The sequence below is a fragment of the Emydura macquarii genome, unplaced genomic scaffold (assembly GCF_026122565.2).
Source record: "Emydura macquarii macquarii isolate MOO-44397 ecotype Brisbane River unplaced genomic scaffold, CSIRO-AGI_Emac_v2 contig_2422, whole genome shotgun sequence".
Lineage (NCBI taxonomy): Eukaryota > Metazoa > Chordata > Testudines > Chelidae > Emydura > Emydura macquarii.
The window spans coordinates 43,332,211-43,358,424 of NW_027132559.1; the positions used below are offsets into that span (position 1 = coordinate 43,332,211).

General features: G+C 38.7%; 1 protein-coding gene across 3 annotated transcripts in view; it reads left to right on the top strand.

The window, feature by feature from the left end:
• The window catches only part of MYO3A (myosin IIIA), a 175,805-nt gene that overhangs the window by 91,406 nt on the left and 58,185 nt on the right, over window positions 1–26,214 (top strand). For all 3 annotated transcript variants that reach the window (XM_067562387.1, XM_067562385.1, XM_067562386.1), the window contains 11 exons: window positions 1,830–1,856; window positions 2,211–2,310; window positions 4,599–4,715; window positions 5,631–5,735; window positions 5,841–5,924; window positions 7,241–7,443; window positions 13,944–14,042; window positions 14,143–14,257; window positions 18,890–19,016; window positions 19,833–20,043; window positions 21,811–21,958. In XM_067562387.1, coding sequence (XP_067418488.1) covers window positions 1,830–1,856; window positions 2,211–2,310; window positions 4,599–4,715; window positions 5,631–5,735; window positions 5,841–5,924; window positions 7,241–7,443; window positions 13,944–14,042; window positions 14,143–14,257; window positions 18,890–19,016; window positions 19,833–20,043; window positions 21,811–21,958 — 1,336 coding nt within the window. The remainder of the gene's footprint in view (window positions 1–1,829; window positions 1,857–2,210; window positions 2,311–4,598; window positions 4,716–5,630; window positions 5,736–5,840; window positions 5,925–7,240; window positions 7,444–13,943; window positions 14,043–14,142; window positions 14,258–18,889; window positions 19,017–19,832; window positions 20,044–21,810; window positions 21,959–26,214) is intronic.

Consider the following 26,214-nt stretch of genomic DNA (forward strand, 5'->3'; position numbering starts at 1 on the left):
CTACTGCCCTATTAGACATTTAAACTCAGTTTATAGAATCACAGAATATTAAGTTTGGAAGGGACCTCAGGAGGTCATCTAGTCCAACCCCCTGCTCAAAGCAGGACCAACCGCAACTAAATCATCCTAGCCAGGGCTTTGTCTAGCCAGGCCTTAAAAACCTGTAAGGCTGGAGATTCTACCACTTCCCTAGGTAACCCATTCCAGTGCTTCACCACCCTCCTAGTGAAAAAGCTTTTCCTAATATCCAACTTAGACCATCCCCACGGCAGCTTGAGACCATTGCTCCTAGTTCTGTCATCTGGTACCACTGAGAACAGCCTAGCTCCATCCTCCCTGGAACTCCCTTTCAGGTAGTTAAAGGCCGCTATCAAATCCTCCCCTCACTCTTCTCTTCTGCAAACTAAATAAACCAAGCTCCCTCAGCCTCTCCTCATTAGTCATGTGCCTCAGTCCCCTAATAATTTTTGTTGCCCTCCACTGGACTCTCTCCAATTTGTCCACATCATTTGTGTGGTAGGGGGCCCAAAACTGGACACAATACTCCAGATGTGGCCTCGCCAGTGCTGAATAGAAGGGAATAATCACTTCCCTCGATCTGCTGGCAATGCTCCTACTAATGCAGCTCCATACGCCATTAGTCTTCTTGGCAATCAGGGCACACTGCTGACTCATATCCAGCTTCTTATCCACTGTAACCCCCGGGTCCTTTTCTGCAGAACTGCTTAGGCAGTCGGTCCTCAGCCTGTAGCAGTGCATGGGATTCCTCTGTCCTAAGTGCAGAATTCTGTACTTGTCCTTGTTGAAACTCATCAGATTTCTTTTGGCCCAATCCTCCAATTTGTCTAGGTCACTCTGAATCCTATCCTGCCTCTAGCATATCTACCACTCCCCCCATCTTAGTGTCATCCACAAACTTGCTGAGGGTGCAATCCATTCCAACATCCAAATCATTAATGAAGATGCTGAAAAAAGCCCACCCCAGGACCAACACCTGGGACACTCCACTTGTTACCAGCTGCCAACTAGACATTAAGCCATTGATCACTACCCGTTGAGCCTGATGATCTAGCCAGCTTTCTATCCACCTTATAGTCCATTCATCAAACCCATACTTCTTTAACTTGCTGACAAGAATACTGTGGGAAACCAGATCAAAAGCTTTGCTAAAGTCAAGTTATAAATTCAGTCTGTAATCCTCTGCTGTTATGCTCATGAATTCCCATTTTTTGACCTTCCCTGCTCTTTTTATGGCACATACCCAGTCTGAATCATGATCCTTCCATCCTCTGTCGACTCCTTTATTAGCGTGTTGATAAATCCCACTCCGGTTTCCCTAATGTGCTTTTTCCCTTGTTTAGGAGCTAATCCATTCATTTGTCACTTTTCTTCATGATTACTACAACAATGTGTAGATTTCCTTTTCTTTGTTCAATTTAAAAATAAAAAATAACCTTTTAAGGTTACTAAATTAACAGTTTTGTCATGCTCGTAAGAAAGGACAGTTTTGAAATATTCTGTCCTTTGTACAATCTTTTCCTATATAGTCCAAGAAAATCTGTTTAGACTGTACACATTTAGGGAAAAGGTCTGTTTCTAATACTTCAGTGTTTATACAGCACCTCATTCAGTGGGGCCTCTTTCCCTATCAGTGCCTCTGGGCACTACCGTAAACTAAACATTAAATAATTATGTCACCAATTGTTTTATAAAAATACTTTCTTCTTCGACGCTTTGTCTGTGCCATGCTCGTCAAACATATGATCCCAGATTTGTACCATCCTTAACACTGATTTAGGTCATTTTTCTTTCTTTTTTTTTTTTTTCAGGCTGCTGTCAGGACATAGCTACTACAGGTATTGTAAGTTTATTACCTTTTCTATACAGCATGGTTCCAGTCCTGCCACTGGTGGCTGACAAATGGACTATAATGCTCGGGTTGAGCTCTGTGAAACTCTACACAGGTGCTGCAGTCTTTCCACATGCTATCAATTACAGGATCAAAGCCTTTATTTTTAATTAGTGAACCTCAGGGATACTGAGGTCAAAAGTTATATTCTATCTTGCTATTTTGGTCATTCATCTGTTTGAATTCAATACATCAGAATGTTTGAACATCTTTATGGAGTTGCTCTCAATGTGTCTACATCTTGAAGATGCAAAGAGTGTTTTTCTTACATCAGGAAAGCCATACATCTCTTCTTTTGTAGATTTGAGCGTATTCATACAAAGAAAGGGAACTACAGTAAGTCTCCAGTCTCAAACCAGGAGGAGGTAGATGATTTAGCAACCTTGGAGGTACTGGATGAGGTAAGATATTTAACTTATTAAAGCTTTCTTGGAAAGTGGTGTTCAGATAAGAGCCAAACAAAATACTGCTCTAAATTTTTATTAGCCTCCATTGATTTTTAGATTAGCCTCCATCCTCACACTTCAATTAGATAATGGCCCATGATACTTTACAGACTTCTGTTAGATTGTTGAACATGAGATGAAATTTGCTGTGTCTGGAGTTGTGCCGTCTTAATGCTAAAACATCCTCATGGGCAAGATCCTGAGCTGAAGTAAATTGGCATAGTGCCTTTGACTTTAATGGAACAATGCTAATTTAGTCCAGTCAAGAATCTGGTCCATGAGATGATTTAACTTTAAGATGGGACAACTCTAGATACAGCATATCCCATCCTACGTTCATCTGATGTTGTCCCAGCTTAATGTTGACAAATCATCGTGGGCCAGATTCTTAGCTGCCATAAACAGCTGTAGCTCCATTGCAGTCAATGGTGCTGTGCCAGTTGGCACCAGCTCAGGATCTGGTCATGTAAGACCAACTTTTTCAATATTTTACTTACTTCAAATAGTGCCGTTTGCCCAGGTTTGAAACATGGATCCCTTTTGTGATAAGCAACCTGAGGGGAAAAGAGTGCTGTGACCAAAATTCTGCTTTTAAAGCTTTTCCCCTTTGGATCCTGCTTTGCAATGTTCTTATTGCAAACAGTTATTTCTCGTTTTCATCCTTTTTGCTAGGGAATGCAATCATAGGACCTAAATCTCCTGTTACTCTAACTTTACAATAGTGCAACTCCATTTTCATCAGCGGCATTACCTGTGATTTATACTAGTGTATATGTGAGAGAATAATCAGGTCACAGTGCTTTATCTGCAGTTCTCAAAAGCAGTGAGTGGATGTGGATGAAATGCCAATGTTGCTCTTCTGAATGGTTCATGGACTGCTACACAAGAGAATAAAATTCATAATCTCCATCTGCAAATTAAACTTCACTGACATATCAACCATTAGGGAGCTTGAACTTGGCTCTTATGTAGATATACTGTGAGCACTGCATAATGATAGCAGCACTTAAAAAGTGCTGTACATTTTCAAAGCACTGTGCAAACATTAGCTAATTAATAGTACAGTAGCTCAGCTAATCAAGGCTATTCATCTAATGCGTAGAGCTCACATCCAAACATTTCTTTACATTTGGAATAGCCATATGCTGACAGTGTGATTTCTACTGTTGCCAAGGAGTCTGTTTAGTGAAAGCCATGTCATGCTCATAAAGGGAGACGGTATTCAGTGTATTGAAAGGTATGGTTCAAAACAAGAGAAAGGGTAGATTTCCAAGCCTGTGAAGAGCTTTCATCATGTGTTTTCCTGTGGGAGTAAGTGTTACCATCCCAGTTGCACCTTCTTGAGTTTCCCCCCTATTTTTCAGTCTTTCAAATACAGACAGTTCAATTCTCAACTCTATCAAGTTTACACTCGGCACAGTTTGGGGGGATGGTGACTCTAAGCAACCTTTTCACTCCTGATGCTGGTCCAAACATCACTCTACATAACTTAGAGTAGCTTCAAGGCTGCTGTAAGTTACCCCAGGCTACAGCCAACTGCTGCCTCATCTGGGGATTTGACAGAGCACCTTTTTCTGCCTCTTTTCTGCTTCCTCTGTGAAAAACAGGGGTGAGACAAGTGGCAAAGAGTTTGCTTACCAGCATTGTGCCACACTAGGATTTTCCTGTGCTGAAGGAAATCAGCTTCCAATTTAGGGCAACTTTCTGGTTGCTTTTCACTGCTGAGGCAGCAAAAAGCCATCGGAACAGATCAAGAGGTGATCCCATAGTTTGTTAATTAATATATGGATATGTTCAACCTAGTACCTAATTATTTACATTTGTGGACACTGAGCATGCTCGGAGGAGTGCACATTAAAATGTGCAGTGTAAAAGACTTCAGAAAGATCCAAACAGATGAACTTCTATGTCTAAATGATTGGAACTGAGGAAAAAGTTGGAAAACTTGGAATGGCAGGTCTGAACTCAGGCTAGTGATCTTTCCATGGAACAATGATGTGAATCCTGGGGCTAGGGAGCTTAAAAAGAGAGATAGCAGGGAGTCCTGAATGAATAAAATTGATTGAGTTACTGCATTATTAATTAGTTAATGTTTCTACAATGATTCAGAGGGGATGGGGATATAAAAATACCGTGGTCTCTGAATGTCACTATGTTTGAAGGTACTAAAGTATTTCTAAGCATTAACTTGAACATGCCTTGGCTTCCCTATTCCTTTTTTTTTTTTTTTTTTTTTACAACAGAATACAGTAACGGAGCAGTTGCAGAAGAGCTATGCCAGGGATCAGATCTACACATATGTAGGAGACATTCTCGTTGCTGTCAATCCATTTAGGAACTTAGACCTTTATTCTGCTCAGGTGTGAAAAAAGAGTTTCGGATGTCTTTTGCTTGTAGTAATTTCCAGTAAAATTTGAAAATTCATATTAAATCCTGAGTAATACCATTCACGATGATGATAAAACATCTGAGTAACAGAATTATCAATAAAATCATCACCTCCCATGCATTCGGGCATATTTTTTATATAAATAGTTTCATTACTACGTGCTGAATCCCTGAGCATAAATGACACAGGCTGTCTTTCATACACAATCACTCTGTCTATCTCTCTCTTTCTTATATATATACACACACACGCATATTGCGAAGCCCTGTGTACAATAAGTTACCCAAATTCCACTTATCTTGTTTTCTGAAAGAGGCTTGTACCACCCAGTGTTGTTCCTCTTCACCGTGCTTCACACTAAGAGCCTGGTTCTCCCATTTACCTCAGTTTTACAGCAGTGTAATTCGTGTTACTTGAACAATGGGTGACTGATATGACAGTCTGAGTTTGTCATTGTTTGTTATCCATTATGGCATAGAGAAAAGAACATTTGCTAAGGTTTGCCACCTAAAAACATATTAAAATACTGACTGGATATATGAAAAGAAAATGGGATGAAATGGTAATTCAGTGCTTTGTGCCTGAAAACATGAAATCTTGATCTAATTATTTTGATTTCATATTTTACACAATCAGGGTATGATGAGATTTCAAAGTAGACCAGTTCCTTTTTAATAGTATTTAAAATATAATACAAAGGATCCATTGGCCCACAATATAGCTAGTATAGTAATAATAATAATTAATTCTTTATTTATAAAGCCTCCCTGCTAATATACTTAGGATGCTGCACAGCAATCAGTAAATATAATGACAACATGATAAAATAATACAAAAATAGATATTAAAGGAAGACAGTTCACATTTGCAGTTTTCTGACCCTTAGCATTCCAAACTGTATATTGGAGCAAAGCGCACTGCCAATCCTCCCCACATCTTTGCTGTGGCTGACATTGGATACCAATCCATGGTAACATACAACTCAGATCAGGTAAAGGCATTTATTTACTCGATCAGATTTATATCTCATATCCTTAGCTCGCTGAGAGGGATGCAATGAGGGCAAATGGACTTCTGCTCTTGTCTTCTTCTTCAGTGTATTGTCATTTCTGGAGAAAGTGGAGCTGGCAAGACGCAGAGTGCCCACCTCCTGGTTCAGCAGCTCACGGTCTTGGGAAAGGTATGGTTTTGTAGTGGGGGTTCCCACAAATCTCTCTCAAGCCTGAAACCTGAACAGATTGGAACATATTCTCAAACCTGCAGTGTTTTTTACAGTCCCCAAATGCCCTAATTCTATAGTGGAATCTGCTAGCAGAAGGTTGAGGATAAGGTGTGGAAAAGGTGATATGGCCAAGACTTTATTACCTTCACCAGACGACCTTTGCAGTGTCAGAGAGGGGATGATGTGCCTCTCCTGGTTCAACCCTGACTTCGCCTATCCTTTTTCCCCCACTTGGAAACAATATTGGAACGTTGTAAGATATTACAAAGCATAGTGAAACTTTTACCCTTCTTATACAATCCTCTGCCTTAGAAACTGTCCTAAATTTTCCCAAAATGCACTGTGTATGATTGTTTCACCTTGTGACAAGCTCACCTCACGTAAGCAATGGATTGTTGTCAGTGTCACTGTCTTTCCATATGATTCAGGCCAGTTAAGTCTGACTTGATGGTTTGGCTCCTTAAAGCAAATCACAAGTATGCAAAATGCCGACATTTGGGTCAGCTCTTGAGAGATTTGCATTTTAAAGGCTGGGCGTAATGAGCAGTGGCACATTCAGGGAGTGAAGGTAGATTTTTAGCTAATGGCATCACTGCACTAGGGTGTCTTCATAAGCCCGCAGGAATGTCCTCCTTAGAAAAACATTAGGAAGATGGGTGTCTAGTGGGGAAAATAATTGGCTCAACATTAAGAGAAGAGTGAAAACACAAAGACTTTACTGAAAATGAGTGCATAGGTGAATTCCTGGCCCCACTGAAGTCATTGGGAGTTGTGCCATTGACTCCTGTTGACAACAATGAATCTAGGATTTCGCTCTATGTTTTTAGCCCTTGCTTCAGCATACTGTAAATCAGTCGGAGATGCTCCTTTATCATGGTGATTGGTGAGGTATAAAAACCTAGGATGGATAGTTGGATAGATAATAATTAAGGCCCCAATTCAGCAAGGTACTGAGGCAGGTGCCTAGTTTTAAGCATGCAGTAGTCCTATTTACGTGCTTAAAGCTAAGTATGTGTTTAAGAACCTTGCTTTATTGGGGCCTATGTGGGCAAGAAAAAGGCCAGGAGAAAAGAAGAAGGGAGTTCTTTCTCATTACAGAGTTGTGATGTTTATTGTGATACCCAAATAGAGATTCCAGAAGTATACAAAATAAAAAACTATAACTCACAATACCAAATGGAAATGGAAATACCCACTTGAAAACAGTTATTTTGTGATAATTCTTGAGGAAGTTTTAAGCAATACCTTTTCTGTATGTTGGCATGTATATCTAGGCTAATAATAGGACTCTCCAGGAGAAGATACTCCAAGTGAACAATCTTGTAGAGGCATTTGGAAATGCGGGCACTATTATCAATGATAACTCCAGCAGATTTGGAAAGTACTTAGAAATGAAATTTACCTGTGGAGGAACCGTAGTAGGAGCTCAAATTTCAGAATACCTCCTTGAAAAATCCAGAGTTGTGCATCAGGCTGTGTAAGTAAAAAGGAACATTTGACCCATTTTAAACAAAGCAGGTGTGCAATGTGGGAAATCTTTATAGTATAAAAGTATAAGATGAGCAGGAATTTTTCCTTCAAATAAACAATAGGTTGATAGGTTCTAAAGGTATAATTTAAATTAAAATAGCTTACAATATATTTTATTACATTCTGGTTTATTTAAGCAAGTCTGTTTTTAAAAAAATATTGCATATATTGTACAGCAAAAATGATGTGTGTATGTGGGCAGGGCTAAAGACATTTATAGTCTTAACTCTAAATTACATTATTTGTGTAGGTTTAAATTAAGCCCTTAATATTATGTTCAGTATATTGTTTGAGTTACATTTCCTTTAATTTTCCCTTAGTAATGTAACTTGTATGCAAAATATTTGGTTAAATCCTGGAGATTCTAAGACAATTTTGCTTATACAGGAATCTGAACCAAGTACACATATATATTTGTTAAGTGTGTGTGTAATAAAATAACTCAGACTCATAGACTCTAAGGTCAGAAGGGACCAATATGATCATCTAGTCTGACCGGCACAACGCAGGCCACAGAACCTCACCCATCCACTCCTGTAATAGACCCCTGACCTATGACTAAGTTATTAAAGTCCTCAAATCATGGTTTAAAGACTTTAAGGTACAGAGAATCCAGCAGCAAGTGAGCCGTGCCCCATCCGACCCCAAATATGGCGATCAGTTAAACCCTGAGCATGTGGGCAAGACTCACCAGCCAGACACTCAAGAAAGAATTCTCTATAATAACTCAGAACCCACCCCATCTAACATCTCTTCACAGGCCATTGGGCATCTTTACATCTAGTAGTCAAAGATCAGTCAATTGCCAAATGAGGCTGTCCCATCATACCATCCCCTCCATAAATTTATTAAGCTCAGTTTTGAAGCCAGCTAGGTTTTTTGCCCCCACTGCATCCCTTGGAAGGTTATTCCAGAACTTCACTCCTCTGATGATTAGAAACCTTCATCTAATTTCAAGTCCAAACTTCCTGAAGGCCAGTTTATATCCATTAGTTCTTGTGTCCACATTGGCACTGAACTTAAATATTTTCTCTCCCTCCCTGGTATTTATCCCTCTGATGTATTTATAAAGAGCAATCATATCTCCCCTCAACCTTCTTTTGGTTAGGCTAAACAAGCCAAGCTCTTTGAGTCTCCTCTCATAAGGCAGGTTTTCCATTCCGTGGATCATCCTAGTAGCCCTTCCCTGCACCTGTTCCTGTCTGAGTTCATCTTTCTTAAATATGGGGGACCAGAACTGCACATGGTATTCCAGATGAGGTCTCACCAGCGTCTTGTATAATGGTGCTAATACCTTCCTATCTCTACTGGAAATACCTTGTCTGATGCATCCAAGGACCGCATTAGCTTTTTTCACAGCCACATCACATTGGCGTCTCATAGTCATCCTGTGATCAACCAATACATCCAGGTCCTTCTCCTCCTCTGCCACTTTCAACTGATGCGTCCCCAGCTTATAGTAGAAATTATTTTTATTAGTCCCTAAATGCATGACCTTGCACTTTCCACTATTAAATTTCATCCTGTTTCTATTACTCCAATTTACAAGGTCATGCAGATCTTCCTGTATGATATCCCGATCCTTCTCTGTATTGACAATACCTCCCAACTTTGTGTCATCCGCAGACTTTATTAGCATATTCCCACTTTTTATGCCAAGGTCAGTAATAAAAAGATTAAATAAGATTGGTCCCAAAACAATCCCTGAGGAACTCCACTAGTAACCTCCCTCCAACCTGACAGTTCACCTTTCAGTATAACCCATTGTAGTCTCCCCTTTAACCAGTTCCTTATCCACCTTTCAATTTTCATATTAATCCTCATCTTTCCAATTTAACTAATAATTCCCCTATGTGGAACCGTATCAAATGCCTTACTGAAATCTAGGTAAATTAGATCCACTGCATTCCCTTTGTCTAAAAAGTCTGTTATCTTCTCAAACAAGGAGATCAGGTTGGTCTGGCTCGATCTAACTTTTGTAAAGTCATGTTGTATTTTATCCCAATTACCGTTAACCTCGATGTCCTTAACTACTTTCTCTTTCAAAAACTTTTCCAAGACCATGCATACTGCTAAGGTCAAACTAACAGGCCTGTAGTTATCCAGATCACGTTTTTCTCGTTCTTAAAAATAGAAACTATGTTCGCAATTCTCCAGTCATATGGTACAGCCCCTGAGTTTACAGATTCATTAAAAATCCTTGCGAATGGGCTTGCAATTTCATGTGCTAGTTCCTTTAATATTCTTGAAGGGAGACTATCCGGCCCCCCTGATTTAGTCCCATTAAGCTGTTCGAGATTGACTTCTACCTCAGATGTGGTAATTTCTACCTCCATATCCTCATTCCCATTAGCCAACCTACCACTATCCCCAAGTTCATCATTAGCCTCATTAAAAATGGAGGCAAAGTATTTGTTTAGATATTCGGCCATGCCTAGATTATCCTTAACCTCCACCCTCAGTGCTTAGCAGTCACACTTATTTCTATTTATATGGCTATAGAACCTTTTACTATTGGTTTTAATTCCCTTTGCAAGGTCCAACTCTATTTGGCTTTTGGCCTTTCTCACTTTATCTCTACATGTTCTGACTCCAAGAGGTAACTTTCCTTGCTGATCCCCCCCCATCTTCCACTCCTTGTACACTTTCTGCTTTCTCTTAATCACCTGTCTGAGATGCTTACTCATCCAGCTTGGTCTACAGCTCTTCCCTATGAATTTTTTCCCCTTCCTTGGGATGCAGGCTTCAGATAGTTCCTGCAACTTTGACTTGAAATAATTTTAAGCCTCTTCCACCGTTAGATCCATGAGTTCTTCAGTCCAGTCCACTTCCCCAACTAATTCCCTTAATTTTTTAAAGTTAGCCCTTTTGAAGTCAAAGATCCTAGTCACAGATCTATTTTTGTTCATCTTTCCATTTAGTTTGAACTGAATTAGCTCCAACCAAGGTTGTCCCCTACAACCAGTTCTTCTAGGAAGTCCTCACTACTCCCCAATACCAAATCTAAAATGGCATCCTCTCTTGTTGGTTCAGTAACTATTTGGTGAAGGAATCCATCAGCTATCACATCCAGGAAAATCTGGCCCTATTATTACTAGTACTTGTCCCCCATTCTATATCTGGGAAGTTAAAGTCTCCCATAGTCACACAGTTTCCATTAGTATTTACTTCATTAAAAGCCTTAAAAACGTCTCTATCCATGTCCAAATCAGATCTTGGTGGTCTATAGCACACCCCAAGCACTATCCCAGGGGAAACTCTAGTAGCTTTCTTCCCCAGTATGATTTTTACCCAGACAGACTCTGTCTTACCAATTCCAGCTAATTTCTTTACAGTCTATCTCATCATTGATATACAATGCTACTCCACCACCTTTGTTTTTATATCTGTCTTTCCTAAACAGCACATACCCTTCAATACTTGTACACCAGTCATGACTACTATTCCACCATGTTTCTGTTATCCATATAATATCTGGTTTCATTTCCTCTACCAGTAGCTCTAGTTCCTCCAATTTGTTACCTAGTCTCCTCGCATTGGTGTACAAACATCGTAATTTTTGCTGTTTGGCTTCGTTCACGTTCCTTACCTGATTTGGCCCAGTCATTCTACTGCCAATATCACCTATTATACTTGTATCTACACTACCCTTCCTCTTAATGTCCATTCTGATCCCCACTTCTGTGTCCTTTCTTACTTCATTTTCCTCCCTCTCAATGCTAAAATCAGGTGTGGAGACTACCTGAACATCTCCTAACCACCTTCCCCAGCTCCCTAGTTTAAAGCTCTCTTAAGCAGTTGTCCATCCTAGACATGCATTTCCCTCCCTATAAGGTGAAGTCCATCCCAAGAGAATAGTCCTCTGTCCATGAATGCCTCCCAGTGGCCATAGATCCCAAAGCCCTCCTTACAGCACCACTGCCTGAGCCATCTGTTGATCATCAGAATCTTGTCACACATTTGTTGTCCTCCTCTAGGGACAGGCAGAATCCCACTGAAGATCACCTGAGCCTCGATTTCCTTAAGAGTCTTCCCCAGCCTGGCATAGTCTCCTTTGATACGTTCCAGTGAGACTCTAGCTATATCATTTATACCCACATGAAGGACAATCAGTGGATTATTTCCCACTCCCATTAGGACCCTCTTCAGCCTCAGGTCCACATCCCGTATCTTAGCAACCGGCAGACAGGCGGTTCTCCAGATCAGTTCTGGTTACAGGCCTGTCTTCCTCCCAGCAGGAAGTCCCCAATTATGTAGACCTGCCTTTTCCTTGTAACAGTGCGATTCTCCATCCTATCCCCTGTTCTTTCTGGCTGCAAGTCATCTCATCTACTGTTCTCCTTTGCAATCCTCTGCAACCGTTCCTGTATCCTCCTGGGGCTCTCATTTGGTGGTATTTCCATTGGCTCATCTACTCTTTGTATAGGACTAGCTGCTTTTCTCTTCTTCTTTGCCCTCCCACCTTCAGCAACCACCTGCTGTGCCCCTTCCTCATTTTCCAGCCCTGCAAACCTATTTCTGAGCTCTTTCTCCTTCACTAGCCCGTTTCCTGTGCTGGGTTCTCGCAGTCACATGCTTCCACTGGCCATTTTCCTCACCCAGCATTCTCCCCTCAGAGTTCGTTGGTCCTCCTACCATCTGCAGGTCTGAGTTTTTCCCTTCAGCCTCCTCATTCCTTTGCTCCATCATCTGCTCAAACCCACTTCTAAACTCAACCAGAGTTTCCACCTGTATCTCCAAACCTCGAATCTTCTCTTCCATGAGCTCTATGAGGCGGTGCTTCATACAAACAAAGCTCTTCTGAGGTACTCCCTCCAGGATCATGTACATCCCACAGCTTCCACATCCAGTCATCTTCATTGTCTCCTCCACTGCTTGAGTGACTACCACTACCGCTTCTGTATCTGTCATAGCCTTTCCCCCTAGTTCCTGTCAGTGAGAGACACAAAAACAAAAAGCCCACCAAAACAACCCCCAATGAGCACTCAAACAATACCTAAACACCACACACTCTCTCCCCACACTCCTATTCGAACTCCCCTGTTTTCAGCTGTTTGCTGGATCTTGTGCCGCTGCCTGATTGAGTGGCTCCTTTTATAGGGCCCCTAATTAGGGAAGCCCTGCCCCCTACTTAGGGTCAGCTGATCTCAGTACACGACCCAGTACCAGTTCCCTCAAACTGAAGGGGGGGGAAAAAACCCGAAACAGAACAAAACAAAACAAAACAAAACCAACACACACAACTCCACAAAACTCACCCACTGCCCCTAAGGCCCACTCAAACTCCCGTTTTCAGCTCTGTTTGCTGGCTCATGCTGCTGCAGCTGATAGAGAAAATAAACAATGCTTCATAGAATAAATTCATATGAAAGAAAATTCCTGTACAATATCAGCTGTTTATTTTTACATATAGTACATTAAAATACAAAAAAAATATTTTAGTAGATATATTTCTGTCATGAATAGTAATTAATGGCAAAAGGTTAGAAGTTGGGGTAGGGAAATCTTGCCCCAGCTCTAATTTTAATTTTTCTTTCACTGACTAAATCTGTAACTGTTGATTCTCTGTAAACTTGTTACCTGAAGTAGAGCCCTGCAATGGGACTGGGATCCCACGTGTCCCACAGGACCCGCTGCCATAATAGCAGGAGTGGGCAGGAACAGGATTTTTAAAAGTCCCACACAGGGCTCTAACCTGAAGTACAATATGTAACACAAATGGCTACCTCTGTTTCCTCTACATTGATTTAGCAAATACACAATTTAAAGTTGTTTCCAGTTTTATGAAATGCTGTTATTGACAACATTTCCCCCAACTGAACTTCAGTTACAGAATCTTGGCTTTTTCAGGATAAAATCAGCCTTTTTCACTAAAACACCTGCTTTTATTGAACTTTTTTCAGGGACTTGCTGATTTCTGATGAGATCAGTGGCTCTACTTACATGTCAGTGGGATATGCTTAAATTTACATATACACTTAAATGCTTTTCTGAATCAGAGTCAAAGCTCTCAACACCTTGCAAGATCAAGCCCATAGGAAGAGCGCAGTTCTGCCCAGGAGGGAAGATTTGAACAGAGTTCCTCTGTGTACAGACAGTTTTCCAAGGTCGTGGACAATTTCCAAGATGCGATCCAGCATTTAGTTATTGTATCAAACAGCACAGTACAGCATTTAGCTGCTTATACATCATCTGCATTGGTAGATATAGGCCACACAAAAATACTTTAATAGAAAAGGATGGAACTATTTACAGTCACTGCACCAAATATTCTATTGATGTAAACTGGGGTAACTTCATTGACTTCAATGGAGCTATGTCAATTTACAGCAGCTGAAAATCTGGTTCACTGTTTATAATGACATTTAACAGTGGCAACAATGCCATCAATAAAGCTAGCAGTACAACTTAGTTACTAAAATAAAGAATTGCTTTTTGTTGTTTCAGGGGAGAGAAAAATTTCCATATTTTTTATTACATATACGCCGGTTTAGCAGAAAAGAAAAAACTGGCACATTATAAATTGCCAGAGTACAAGCCACCCAGGTAACGCAGTTTCTCTTTTCATAAATTGATTACTAAGGAATATGTTGTAATTGTCTCAACCTCATTTGGATTTTAACCCTTCAATCCTCAATCCTTTCAGGTATCTGCAAAATGACCATCTCCGAACAGTGCAAGATTTTATGAACAATAGTTTCTATAAGTCTCAGTTTGAATTAATTGAGCAGTGCTTCAAAGTCATCGGTTTTACAATGGAGGTGAGTGCTGATAACATTTCAACCTTTTTCATTTTTTTTAAGCCTTCCTATGCTTGTTCCTGGGACAAGAGATAATGAAAGGAAAATGTATATAAAGGATAAAACTTCACTATTTTTCTCATTTTAGCTAAAAATACTATTAATTTCCTTCATTATGTTGCTTACTTTGGCTATGATTCTTAGACATTTTTTGGATATTCTGTAGTCAGTTTCTCATTATATTGTTACATATTTTAATTCTTTTAAAAATTTTAAGCATCTATTTACTAAGAAAGTTTTATTAGCCAATAACACTATAAAATCAGAGGACATAACACAGCTGAATATTTGAAAAAAATATATTTACAAAATAAGTGCATAGAAAATAATGTTTGCAACCATTTGTAAGCCTATAATTTTAGGCTTGTTAATGTAAACTTTATTCACTTTTTTAAGTAGAGTTTTTGAAATAAGGAGTCTGTCAAGGATAGTTGAAATGCATTGAGTGGATCAAACCTGGCATGTCAGAGTGAGTCTTATTAGTGACCATTAATTTAATCCATTCTTCTTTCTCATTCTCTCTTTTCACGGATATGCAGGCCACTGGTCCTCTCTTGTAAGCCTGTACCAGGTATAATTACAATAAATACCAGCCTGTTTCTTTTTAAAGTCTCCCTTCATCAGCTGCTTTGAAACAAGGAATTTCATGTGCCATTATTAGAGGAGCTGCATTATAATTTATAATGTTGCTATTCCTGGTTATTAATGTTGCTCAGCATACTGTGCATGACACTATCAGTGCCTAGTTCTGGCATCCACAAGTCCAACAGGAAGGAGAGACTAAAAAAAGGCAAATCTATAAAAATAGAATACTAGTTTGCAAGAGAAAATCTGAGAGTTTTCTAAAATGCCAAATGTGAGATTGTTCATGCATCTAGTTTGGATGGGAAGGATACATGGCTGATAATGTGTTAACATTCACCATGCCATCATTCAGGAATAATATTTTATATGTGAAGAAATGTGTGTGAACCTTTTTTCCTGTTTTAATAATACTTTCCTTGCTGTGTTGCCATTAGTGATGCGTGTCTTTATTACTTACTACAGCTTTAGAAAATAGGTGGGTTTTTTTCATGGAAAATTTTGAATTTTTGGCAAAAAATTAAAATCAGAAATGGCATTATCTGCTGTTGTCAATATCTGCCAGAGTTGTCAATAACTATCAAAAATATCCCCCATCATGCACTGTGGTTTCCCCTCTTGAGGGAAGTGATACATCATGGCAGTTATATGGAATCATGAGAGACGAAGTCTGACTGGAGAGCCTGGCCCATAAAGGAGAATGGGAGCAGGGGACACATTAACTACAACACCCATGAGGCACTGCAATGGCATTTCAGAATCAAAATATTTCATTTTTAGGCATTCATTTTTTGACCCCAAAAAAATCAAATTTTTCATTGAGAAGCAACACTTTTGCAAAATATTCATTTACTCAAAAATCCAATTTTCTGTTGAAAAACAATTTTTGATAGAAAACTTCCAACCAGCCCCATTACCTACTTTGCTGCAAACCCATATTGTAGCTAAAGCAAATGAAATCCATTAGCAGTGAAACTGAATTTTCATCACTTTTTTTCCCAAGCTCATTCTCTTCTTTTTTCCTTTTGATACTTATTCACAACTCCAGTGCCATATAGTCGATGGTAGGGCCCAACAATCTTCTGTCAGCAGTACTTCCGTCTTTTCATAACTGGCACAGACGAATGTGAATGTTGCAGAACTATCATCAGCAGAACCACCCTCACGATAGGACCTTGTGGAGCATGAAGTTTACTAAGCAGTTACACCAGCCTGTTCCTGGTCCCCATGCTTAAACATTCATTTGGATTGATAAGCGCTTCACCTGCGTATAGCAATGACCCTGTATGGTCAAAAGAAGAGGTGTCACTTCTGATATTTTGGAAGCCCATTGAGAAATGTGATTGGCAACGCTGTGCACAGCGCTAGCGGTATGCATCTTCTGTTCATGTTGCTGAAGCTGTGGGACAGAGAGTGCTTAATTTCTGAGTGGATGGGGAAGAGACGCATAAAGAGTCTTTCTCCCTTGTTGAGCCTCCTATGCAGCAACAAGGGAGTATGAGGATTCCACGGGGATATTCCTCCAGTCCTGGAAGTGCTAGCCTCTCAAAATGGGGATGGGGCTGTTGCCTTACCCAGTTCCACACCAGCTCACAGAGAAGACTGGATACAGAGGGGAGTGAATGCTGAACTCTCTTGAAGGGGGCACAACAGCTGTGCTCCCCAGAACTCCTGGAATCATTGTGCCTGCTCCAGGCATAATGCTGCCAGCACTGCGACTGGGGTTATGTGTTTCCACACCATCCCCTCTACAGAGCTTTGGCTACATGCCAGGAATTAAGCTCTGTATGTACAGAGACTACTACTTTATGGCTAAAGAAAGATATTGCATCAGAAAGAGGGTCCCTCCATGGAAAGGTGCAATAGCGTACTCCTAACCTTTGACATTTCATCATGGTGCACAGAGGAGTTTCAGTATATCCACAGTTCTTGTTTTGTTAATAGGAGTCTTGGACGTAAAGTCCTGTTTTTAAATGATTAAAATGCAGCTGAAGTGTTTTTATTAAATCTTTTTTTTAAACTCGCTAGGATGTTGTAATGGTAACTTCATACTCTATTCTTCATCCTAAAGTCACACTGTTTCACTTAAGATTGCATGACAAAAGTAATAGGAAAGGATTGCCTGGGGTGCACAATAATCATTCTGTACTAGACAGATCAAGCCAGATTTAACACCTACTGGAAAAGGGCACAAAAATGTCAGCTGCTATACACATTATACAACATAATGGCAAAAGTCAAGTTATCCATTTATTTGAATTTCATCAACATTCTTAAGCTTGAAATGAAAATAATCACTTTAAAAACATATATACTGTGAGCCAATCTTCCTAAGGGTAATTTTTAGACTGAGCTTTTTTAGTTTGCCTTGGAGTAACTGGAATAATTCATTTTCATTAAAGATTGGATTTGTGCTGGATTCAATTCTGAAAGTGTTGAAAATAAGATCAAATATTTTTGAGCAATTAAAGGTGATTAAGGATTTTATCTGAATAATTGATGCCAGCGTGTAATAAAATATTATGATATGAAATGCTGTGGAGTGATGCCCATCTGATAAAATGCTTGTCCAATACTACTGAGCTCTTAAGAAAAATAATAGCCCCAAATTCTAGTTTAACCTTAGTCTGCATCACAGAAACTAAAGGTGGCTGACTCTGTTTAGAAAATGACATGAAGTAATTAAATATGTAGATGGATATTCAAGTTTACAGCTTAGATCAACCCCAAAACCACAATGAAAGCATTACTTTATCTATTACTTTAGCAGTTTTACTCATCATTCATTATTATTTAAGATCACTTAATGTATATCTCACCTAACATTTACACTGTGATTACAAACATTGGCCCCAGTTCAGGAAAAAAATTCCACATGCAGGACAGCACTTAAGCACATGCTTAATTTGAAATCAATGGGATTTGGGCACATGCTTAAAATGAAGTATGTGTTTCAGAGCTACCCTGAATATGAATGGGCTTAAGGACATGCATAAGTGCTTCCCTGAATCAGAACTATATAGGTCTGATTCTGCTCTCACTGAAGCACAATTCCCATTGACTTCAGTGGGCACAAGACTAGACCCTTGTAAAACTCGTACTTTGCTCCAAGAAGATTTTAGTCTTAGGGCTAGATCATGCCTTCAGGCACAGCAAGGGTTGGTATCAAGTTGCTCCTGAACTCTCTGGTGCACAGAGGGGGAAACACACGCACTAGAGCATCCCTTTATAGGATGCAGCCTGCTCCTCCCTGAATGCTGATCTTGTTCTAAGCTATTGCAGAAGTGGGGTAAGGCCACAGTCCTACCTCCTCCTTGCCCCTTATGTGGTGCCATGCACTTCTTGGGGACTAGCGTTAGAGTATTCTGTGAGGAATTACTGGTGAGGAGAATGGGATAGAAGTATTCCTGGAAGAGAGTTTATGGGGGACAAGAATGAGACAGTTCCAGGCTTGGGAGGCAGAATGCTAGAAGGCACAGAGTGACAAAAGAGAATAAGGAGCAGTAAGGCAAGAGGACTGGGAAAACACAGAATGAGAAGTGTAAGAGCCAATGAGAGCAAAAACTAGAGATGGAGATAAGATTGTGCAGGACCTTGAAAGCAAGAACAAAGTTTGAATTAGATGTCAGAGAGGAAACCTCTGAAGTGGTTCAAGGAAACAGGTGCTTTGATCTTACTGATGGAGAGAGGAGAGCATGATGGAAATATTATGGCTAATTTAACTGTACTTGTCCTCAGAAGGGGTTCTCAACCTTGTCAGGCAATTACATCAATTTACCAGAATAAGATCTCATGTCTTCAGTTGCTTGATCATTGATCTGGTCCATCAATGACTCCTGTCCATTGAGGACAGTCCAGGCTTCACTGTAAATTAGGAGATAGTCAATAGCAACACATTAAGGTCCAATACACATGCTTATCTTCAAGATATGGAAGAGTAGAATGCCAATCATTCAGTCTAAGGTACCAAATGTAAGACTATACCTGGATACATTTTAATCTCCTTTTCAGGAACTTGGAAGTGTCTACAGTATTCTTGCTGCAATTTTAAATGTGGGTAACATTGAGTTTTCTTCAGTGGTATCCGAACACATGATTGACAAGAGCAATATTTCCAATCCAGTAGCACTTGAGAATTGTGAGTTCTCTTTCCTTTGATTTAAGATTAAATTTCTGTAGTGTTTTAGCAGGGAGGATATTTTAGATTTATCTATAAAAACTGTATTTCATACAGAAATCTTGCAAAGACTAATTAAAATACAGTATTTAACTTAATGCAAATCCACATTAATAAAAATGTAAAAAGAAGAGTTTCTTGCATATTTATGTGCCTACAAATTATTTACTTTTTGTCCATCAGCATAGTTTATTCTGGTAGCATGCCTTGTACTGGGGATGTGTGAAAAGCAAAATGAAATTTTCATGATATTTTTTTGGTCAACTTTTAAACTTTTTGCGAAAAATGTCATCAACGTTTTGAATTGTATTTTTTTACCAGCTCTATCGCCTACAGTGTTTGTCTATAGGATATAGAGCTGGGCTACCTACATTGTAGGTCAAAGCACAGGTGGAAAAGCATCCTCAGGGAAGCTGCTACTCCCTCTTCTGTATATATGGATGGAGAGAGGGTGAAGCCTCGATGAAGCACCCTACCATATTGGCCAGCATGACTGAGTTGTCATTGAAGGGAAAATAATTTGCTCCTGGGAAAGGGCTGGTGCGCATTACATTGCCACCCTGGAGTAAGAGGGGAATTAGCTACAGATTATGACTGAACCACAATTCATGTCCCTCATCTGCTCCTAGGACAGCACAATTCCACACTGCCCCTTACTCAGGACACATTGTGCTGTTACAAATGTGCCCTTAGAAATTAAGAAAAATCTCCTTCCTTCAGAAATGTACCTGTGAGTGTTGTGTATATCTTTTAGCAGTACATGTGCTTTCTTCCTAGGTGCCTCCTTGCTGTGCATTCAGGCAGATGAACTGCAAGAAGCTCTTACCTCCCATTGTGTGGTGACTCGAGGGGAAACCATTATCCGTCCCAATACCATGGAAAAAGCTATTGATGTCAGAGATGCCGTGGCCAAAGCATTATATGGGCGTCTCTTTAGTTGGATAGTCAATCGCATCAATACTTTACTCAAGCCAGACAAACTTTTAAGGTAAAGGGACATTTTTCCAGTAGAAAAATAACTTCTTTGCAATGTGAAATGTATGACTTGTATTATTACATGTTCTATATGTTTTATAGAACAGCTGGGAACTGAACATTCATGAGATATAATATTTTATTAGCTTGGTCAGATCCATAACATTTAGCTCTTATAAATCCTCCCTCCATCTGATAGCCCTTTTTTCCTATGAAAATCATTCCTGATCATTTCATTTTTTTTCAGTAGTATGCAATAGACATACAATAAATAGCCATAATACTGGTATCTTGGCATTTTTCTATAGATTAACTGAGTGAAATTCTGATCTCAGTTATTCCAATGTTAATTAGGAGTAAACCTGCTGGAGTTACATACCAGATATTTTTCCTTCATATGATTTACTCATAACACTTAGGTCCAACTCTGGCATTCATCTGTAGATTAATTAGGCCACATTCTGATCTCATTTGCACCCATCCTTCTGGCATTATTATTAATTATTTATGTGTATTATGATAGTGCCCAAAGCTCCATCTGGTTTAGCACCCCATTGTGCTAGGTGTTTTACAAGCATAGGAAAGGACTGTTCCTACCCTGAAAGGATTGCAGTCTAGACCTAAACAGACAAAGGATAGGGGATGGGGATGCAAATGAATCTGGTGAAGGACTGGCACAGATTTGTTAGTAAGTCCTGTAAATCAAGGCTCTCCATGGCTGTTGGGTGACAAGGAAGTGAGATGAATTTAAAACTACCTGATTCAGAACACACATAATATTTCAGTCTGGCAAATCTGCACTTTCATTTGAGAAACATCAGGGGGAATCCATGGCTACAGTTTTGTAGCCCTAAGAGCCTTCTAATCTTTCAAATACTCAGTAACAGATTTTAATAAATGATTATGAGCCAAAATACAAGACAGATTGCACCACACTGCTAATTTATGGACATATCCCATCACTCTGCCATTCAGCAGGCCTTCAGGGCTCCAAACCAGTGGAACAAGCATGGTTCCACTGTGGAAAGGGAAGGGACAAGGATCACCATGTGTTATCTAAAATGCATGCAGTGTACAAGTAACATAGAACTGATCTTTGTTTCTATGGTAATAAAATAGGCATTACTTGCTAAATTCCTGTAATTACTTATCTGGTAGTTTTCCTTCAGATTTTTTGCTAGTAACACGTAAAGTCAAATTTTCAAACTTCAGTGCCTTAAGCTAGGCTTCTAAATACCTGTTGCATGTACCTCATTGCACATTTAAATTCCTATCTTAATTTAAAACAGGTATTTAGGTACATACAAATGTACAATCTATTTTGAAAAATCAGTGATAAGCATTATGAGCAAATAAGCTGAAGGAAAAAAATAACTAGTATTACAAGCCAATTACAAGCCAGTTTTATCACCATAGAAACACAGAGCAACAGTGAGTCATTTGTGCACCATAGTATGCTTTTTTATGATAGGCTTAAAAGTATTAAAAATTAGTTTAAACCTAAAATTGGAAATCCTGCTTATATTTGCCAGCTGAGTTCATCCACATTTACAGTAAATAAATCGTGTTTGGCACATAAAGTCATCCTTAGATTTCCATATGTTATTGTATTTCATATCGGAATCGATCATTCTGTTAATAGCGATCTTATTGGGAAAACTTCATCCCAGGGCCAGTGATAAATGTAGCCCACTATTTATTTTCTTGAAACAATAATGAAGTTAGACATTATGTAAAATAACTGAGATAAAAAATATAAGAGCTTTTTTAATCTTTTCAGCGAAAATGATGATGGGTTGAACATTGGGATTCTTGATATCTTTGGCTTTGAAAATTTCAAAAAAAATTCTTTCGAACAACTGTGTATTAACATTGCCAATGAACAGATTCAGTTCTACTTCAATCAACATGTATTTGCCTGGGAACAGGTAGGTTTGGGAATATTTTCATAAAGCTTGGTACCACTGAACATAAAATACCTTGCCCAAAAAAAGCTAAACTCTTCCTTCTTCTTACAAGGCATAGAGTAGTAGACTATAACGAGCTACTTTCTATGTATACATTAAGAACAGTTGGATTGCTATTTGTAATTTAAATGTCCATCTAAAATGCATTAAACTTCAAATTTACAGTTTCTAGGCAACAGAACACAGTGATAATGGGTTTGATTCAAATGCATTGTTGTTTTGTTGAGGAATAACGTGTACTATGTAATTTATGGGTCAGCAGCAAAAAGCAGAAATGCCTTATAGTACATATTTTTTAAAGAATTACTTTCCTAATAGCATGCTAATAAGCTTTTTAACATTGAATTCCAATAATAAAAACTAGGAGTATTGCAATTATTTGGATCTCATTTATGAATTGGTTCTCCTAATCCAACAGATGGAAGATTTTCTCTGATTACACTATATAATTTGATTTAAAAGATGGAGGAAAAATGTGGTGCTGTAATTACGAAAGCTAATGAATTTGAAAGGGTCAGTAGAAAAACTGTAAAAAGACCATAAGGAGTTTATAAAAGGATTAAATGAAAATTAAGTGAAACAGTTTAAAATTGCTAGCCAATACTCTTATTTGAGAAAACATGTTTCAACAAAACACAGAAGCGCTACACAGTACTGTATGTCCTAGGGCTAGGCAATCAACCCTTAGGTTTAGAGGATGAAAAGATATTTTATCTGCATTATTGGAGGAAATTTCAGATATCTAGTTTTGAAAAGCATTTTGTCTCCAATCTTCATAATTTTTAATTACTAATACTAATGCAGTGTTTTGCCAGACTGTTTTAATCATTGTTGGCTTTGTAGATGATAGAGATAAAAGTTTGGAAAAATCTATCTATCTATCTATCTGTCTATCTATCTATCTATCTATCTATCTGTGTATAAATAAAAGGAAAAGAGTACTTTGTGACAAATATATTTGATAGTTTCCAATTATTTCAAAGGAAACACAATCCTGCAGAATTAGATCTAGCCTTTTGGGAGTGATTGTAGATCTTCTTGAAGGAGACTTTCCAGTTACGATAGAAGAATTATATTTTGTCTTGGACTCCTCTAAGTCAAAGATGGTTTGGCTTTGGCTGTGGCAACCACTTCAACAGTTTTGGTGCCAAAGCCTCCAGATGCACCAAGGAAGTAGATCAGAGAAGTCTGAGCAGTTGGTTATTGCTGCCTCTGGGTCTTAGAGGGTTTGATGGCCATGGTGTGAAGAGAGAACAACAACAGATTGGAGTTCCTCCCAGTTCTGCTGAAGGAAAAATAAGCAGCACAAATATGTAAGTGAGACCTGTATCAAAATGAGGCAGAATTTGCAGAAGAGTACAACAAGCTGTTTCCATAGACTGTATAAACTATGGAATTGAGACAACCAAAAGAGAGAGGAGTAGAAGCAAATGTAAGAAATCTAAACCATTTCTCCATGATTGAAGCGACATTTAATCCTTACCACAGTAAATAAAGATGAAGCTTTATTTACTCTGTATCGTACTGGTGAAAGGTGGCCTCAGTGAATCCAGCATCCTGATAATTCTAGTCAGCATCTTATTCCTCAAACAGAAATTTGACCCTGACTGGTCACATTATGCTTCTCAAGGCAAAGAAGTGAAGCCTCATAATTGTTTCTCCAGTGTTGGTTCTTAAATACAGGGAAGTTGGCTACTTTGGTGGAGTGAGGCTTGTTGCCTCATTGTGTTACTACAATGACTGATGCAACAAGATATTCCAGGGCAGGTGATAGAGTCTCCTTTCACAGGATTTTTTAATCTGTTTCTTTGTATATTGACTCCAAGGTCTTTTTAAGCTCATGTTTAATAAGCTTCTAGAAGTATAACTAGAAAGTATATGCCAGAAAGCAACGTGAAAATTAACTATTAAAGAAGTCTTAAAGCCATTTCCTGACCTGCAGAATGTTCACCTATTAGTACATTCCACCATATGTAAGGTCTTGTCTACCATATGGAGGGGCTTGTTCTTGATTAACCGTTCCTAATTAATACAATGTGTGGACACTTTTATTCCAAAATAAGTGGAGTTATTATTGTTATTCAGGAACAACTACTGCACTTTAAATTCACTTCCTACCTTAATCTGTGTTAACTAGCAAGTGCAGACAAAGCCCTAAGAGAAGAGAAATTTTGTAACCAAATATTGAATTTTCACAACAGGTGCTCCTCAGTTATTTAGCACAGATGTTTCTATAATTATCATTGAACTACCATTTTGTTCACTGCAGGACAAAGGGCTTTGCTGTTGGCAGACATCCATGTCCTAGGGTGTACTCAGACACATAGGTCTTACAAAGATTCCCAGTCTCTCTCTCCATCTTCTTTACTTCTCACCTTTAATATGCTTACCTTGCCTTGGGCTCTACTCTATTCAAATGTAATCTGCCTTCAGTTTCCTTTGGATATCTTTATATGTAGACTTCTGGCCAGCCATGAGTTGACTCAAATGTTCCTGAGTTATCACTTAGTTTAATAAGAGTGTGTGTGTTCCACATTTAAAACAGGGTCAGAACAGGCCTTAGACAATATCAAGCTTCATTACATTATCTTGCAGGGTATTCAAAGTATTCTCTGAGGCTATTGCTAAAGAGATGCACAACTACCTCTACAGGCAAAATTAGTGCAAGGTTGTGTGTCAAACCCTATCATTTTAAAAAAAGGATGTGACTAGTGTGCTCCCTGTATAAGGTTGTCACTGATTGCAAGGCTGTTGCTCAAGGATAGTTCACAGCATAATTAATGGTCATTATAAAACATCTCCTTCTCCTCTGTTTGGGACATGCACATTGCTTCAGTTCCATGTCACGAGAACAATCGTGTAGAAAGTAAGTGGTTCAGCATCTTGAATGTTAATTGTATGGGATCCTCTAAGTTGACCACTGATATAATATGCACTGATTGTTAACTAAAGTTTACGATATCCCTCTCTTCAGAAGTCTGCATATGAAAAGGAGAAAGACATTTGCTGAAAAGTATAAAATATTGTTATGTTGATTGTACCTCTGCATATGAAGAAGCAAAATAGCATTTTAAAATTCATTAATGAATAAAATTAAAAGTTCAAAAATTCATTGTTTATGCTCAGGTACAAATGAACAGCTTGTACAAATAGATCGGTATGACACCAAATCTACACTTATGTACGCAGCTGACTTTACACATGTATAAGGATTTACATGGTCAGGACCTTAATTTGGAACATATGATTTCAGTACTGATATATAGAAGTTGTGCTTAGTAGTAGACTATTGCCAGTAGAAATTGAGGGCATCGTATTGACTTATCTTGTTGGAAGTGAGGTGTTTGACTCTCATTTCCAGTTGAACGTATCGTAAGCTAAAAGCCTTTTAGATTTCAACTGTGGCCTTTAATGCTATTACAGATCATGCAAATTCAGTCTCTTCTAAAATAATCTAAAAAACATGTTGAAAAGTATAGATGTCAAAAGTCATTAAAAAAAACCTCAGTGTGAGGCTATGTAGATGTGTAAATCTTTATAAATGTCTGTGATTTCCTTTGCGCATAGTGTTACTTTGTTTTGTACATTAACCTCCCATAATTTGTGTAACTTTTTCTCAGCACATTTAAGCTACGATAGGCACATCTGCTCTACCACTTTCATTTCTCATTTAAGACATTCAAAAGGGGACAAATAAATAATGCAATCATGGGCAATTCAGACTCCTCCAACCCTTTAAATTCCCAACCTCCAGAATGCTTACAGTCAACTGAATATTCGTATAAAGTAATGTGCCAGCATATCTTTTGTAAAATGTGAATAGTATAGTTTTTGTGACTGTGAATCCTTAGTGGTTTCATATGCATGTGTGTGGTTTCTTTTAAAATTATAATTCCAGATAATTAATTAAATAAATGTATCAATTTGCAAATGAAAAATATAAAGGGAGTGAATGTTGGTTGGGTCTATAAACATCTGTGGTAGTATTTCACTTCTATAGTAGGTTTTTATATAGCTCTCATTACCATGATACATGTTGCACAAAATTAAAGAACACGGTAGTCCAGCTCAAAAAAGTATTTTTCTCTCTTTATTCTTCTAAAGAAAGGAGTGCAACCTTCTGTGTGTATGATTCCTTCCCTCCCCCTCAGATAATTTGATCATCTCCACACAAGGTCAAAGTGGCTGAAATTGAACATATCTATTGGTGGTTTGGT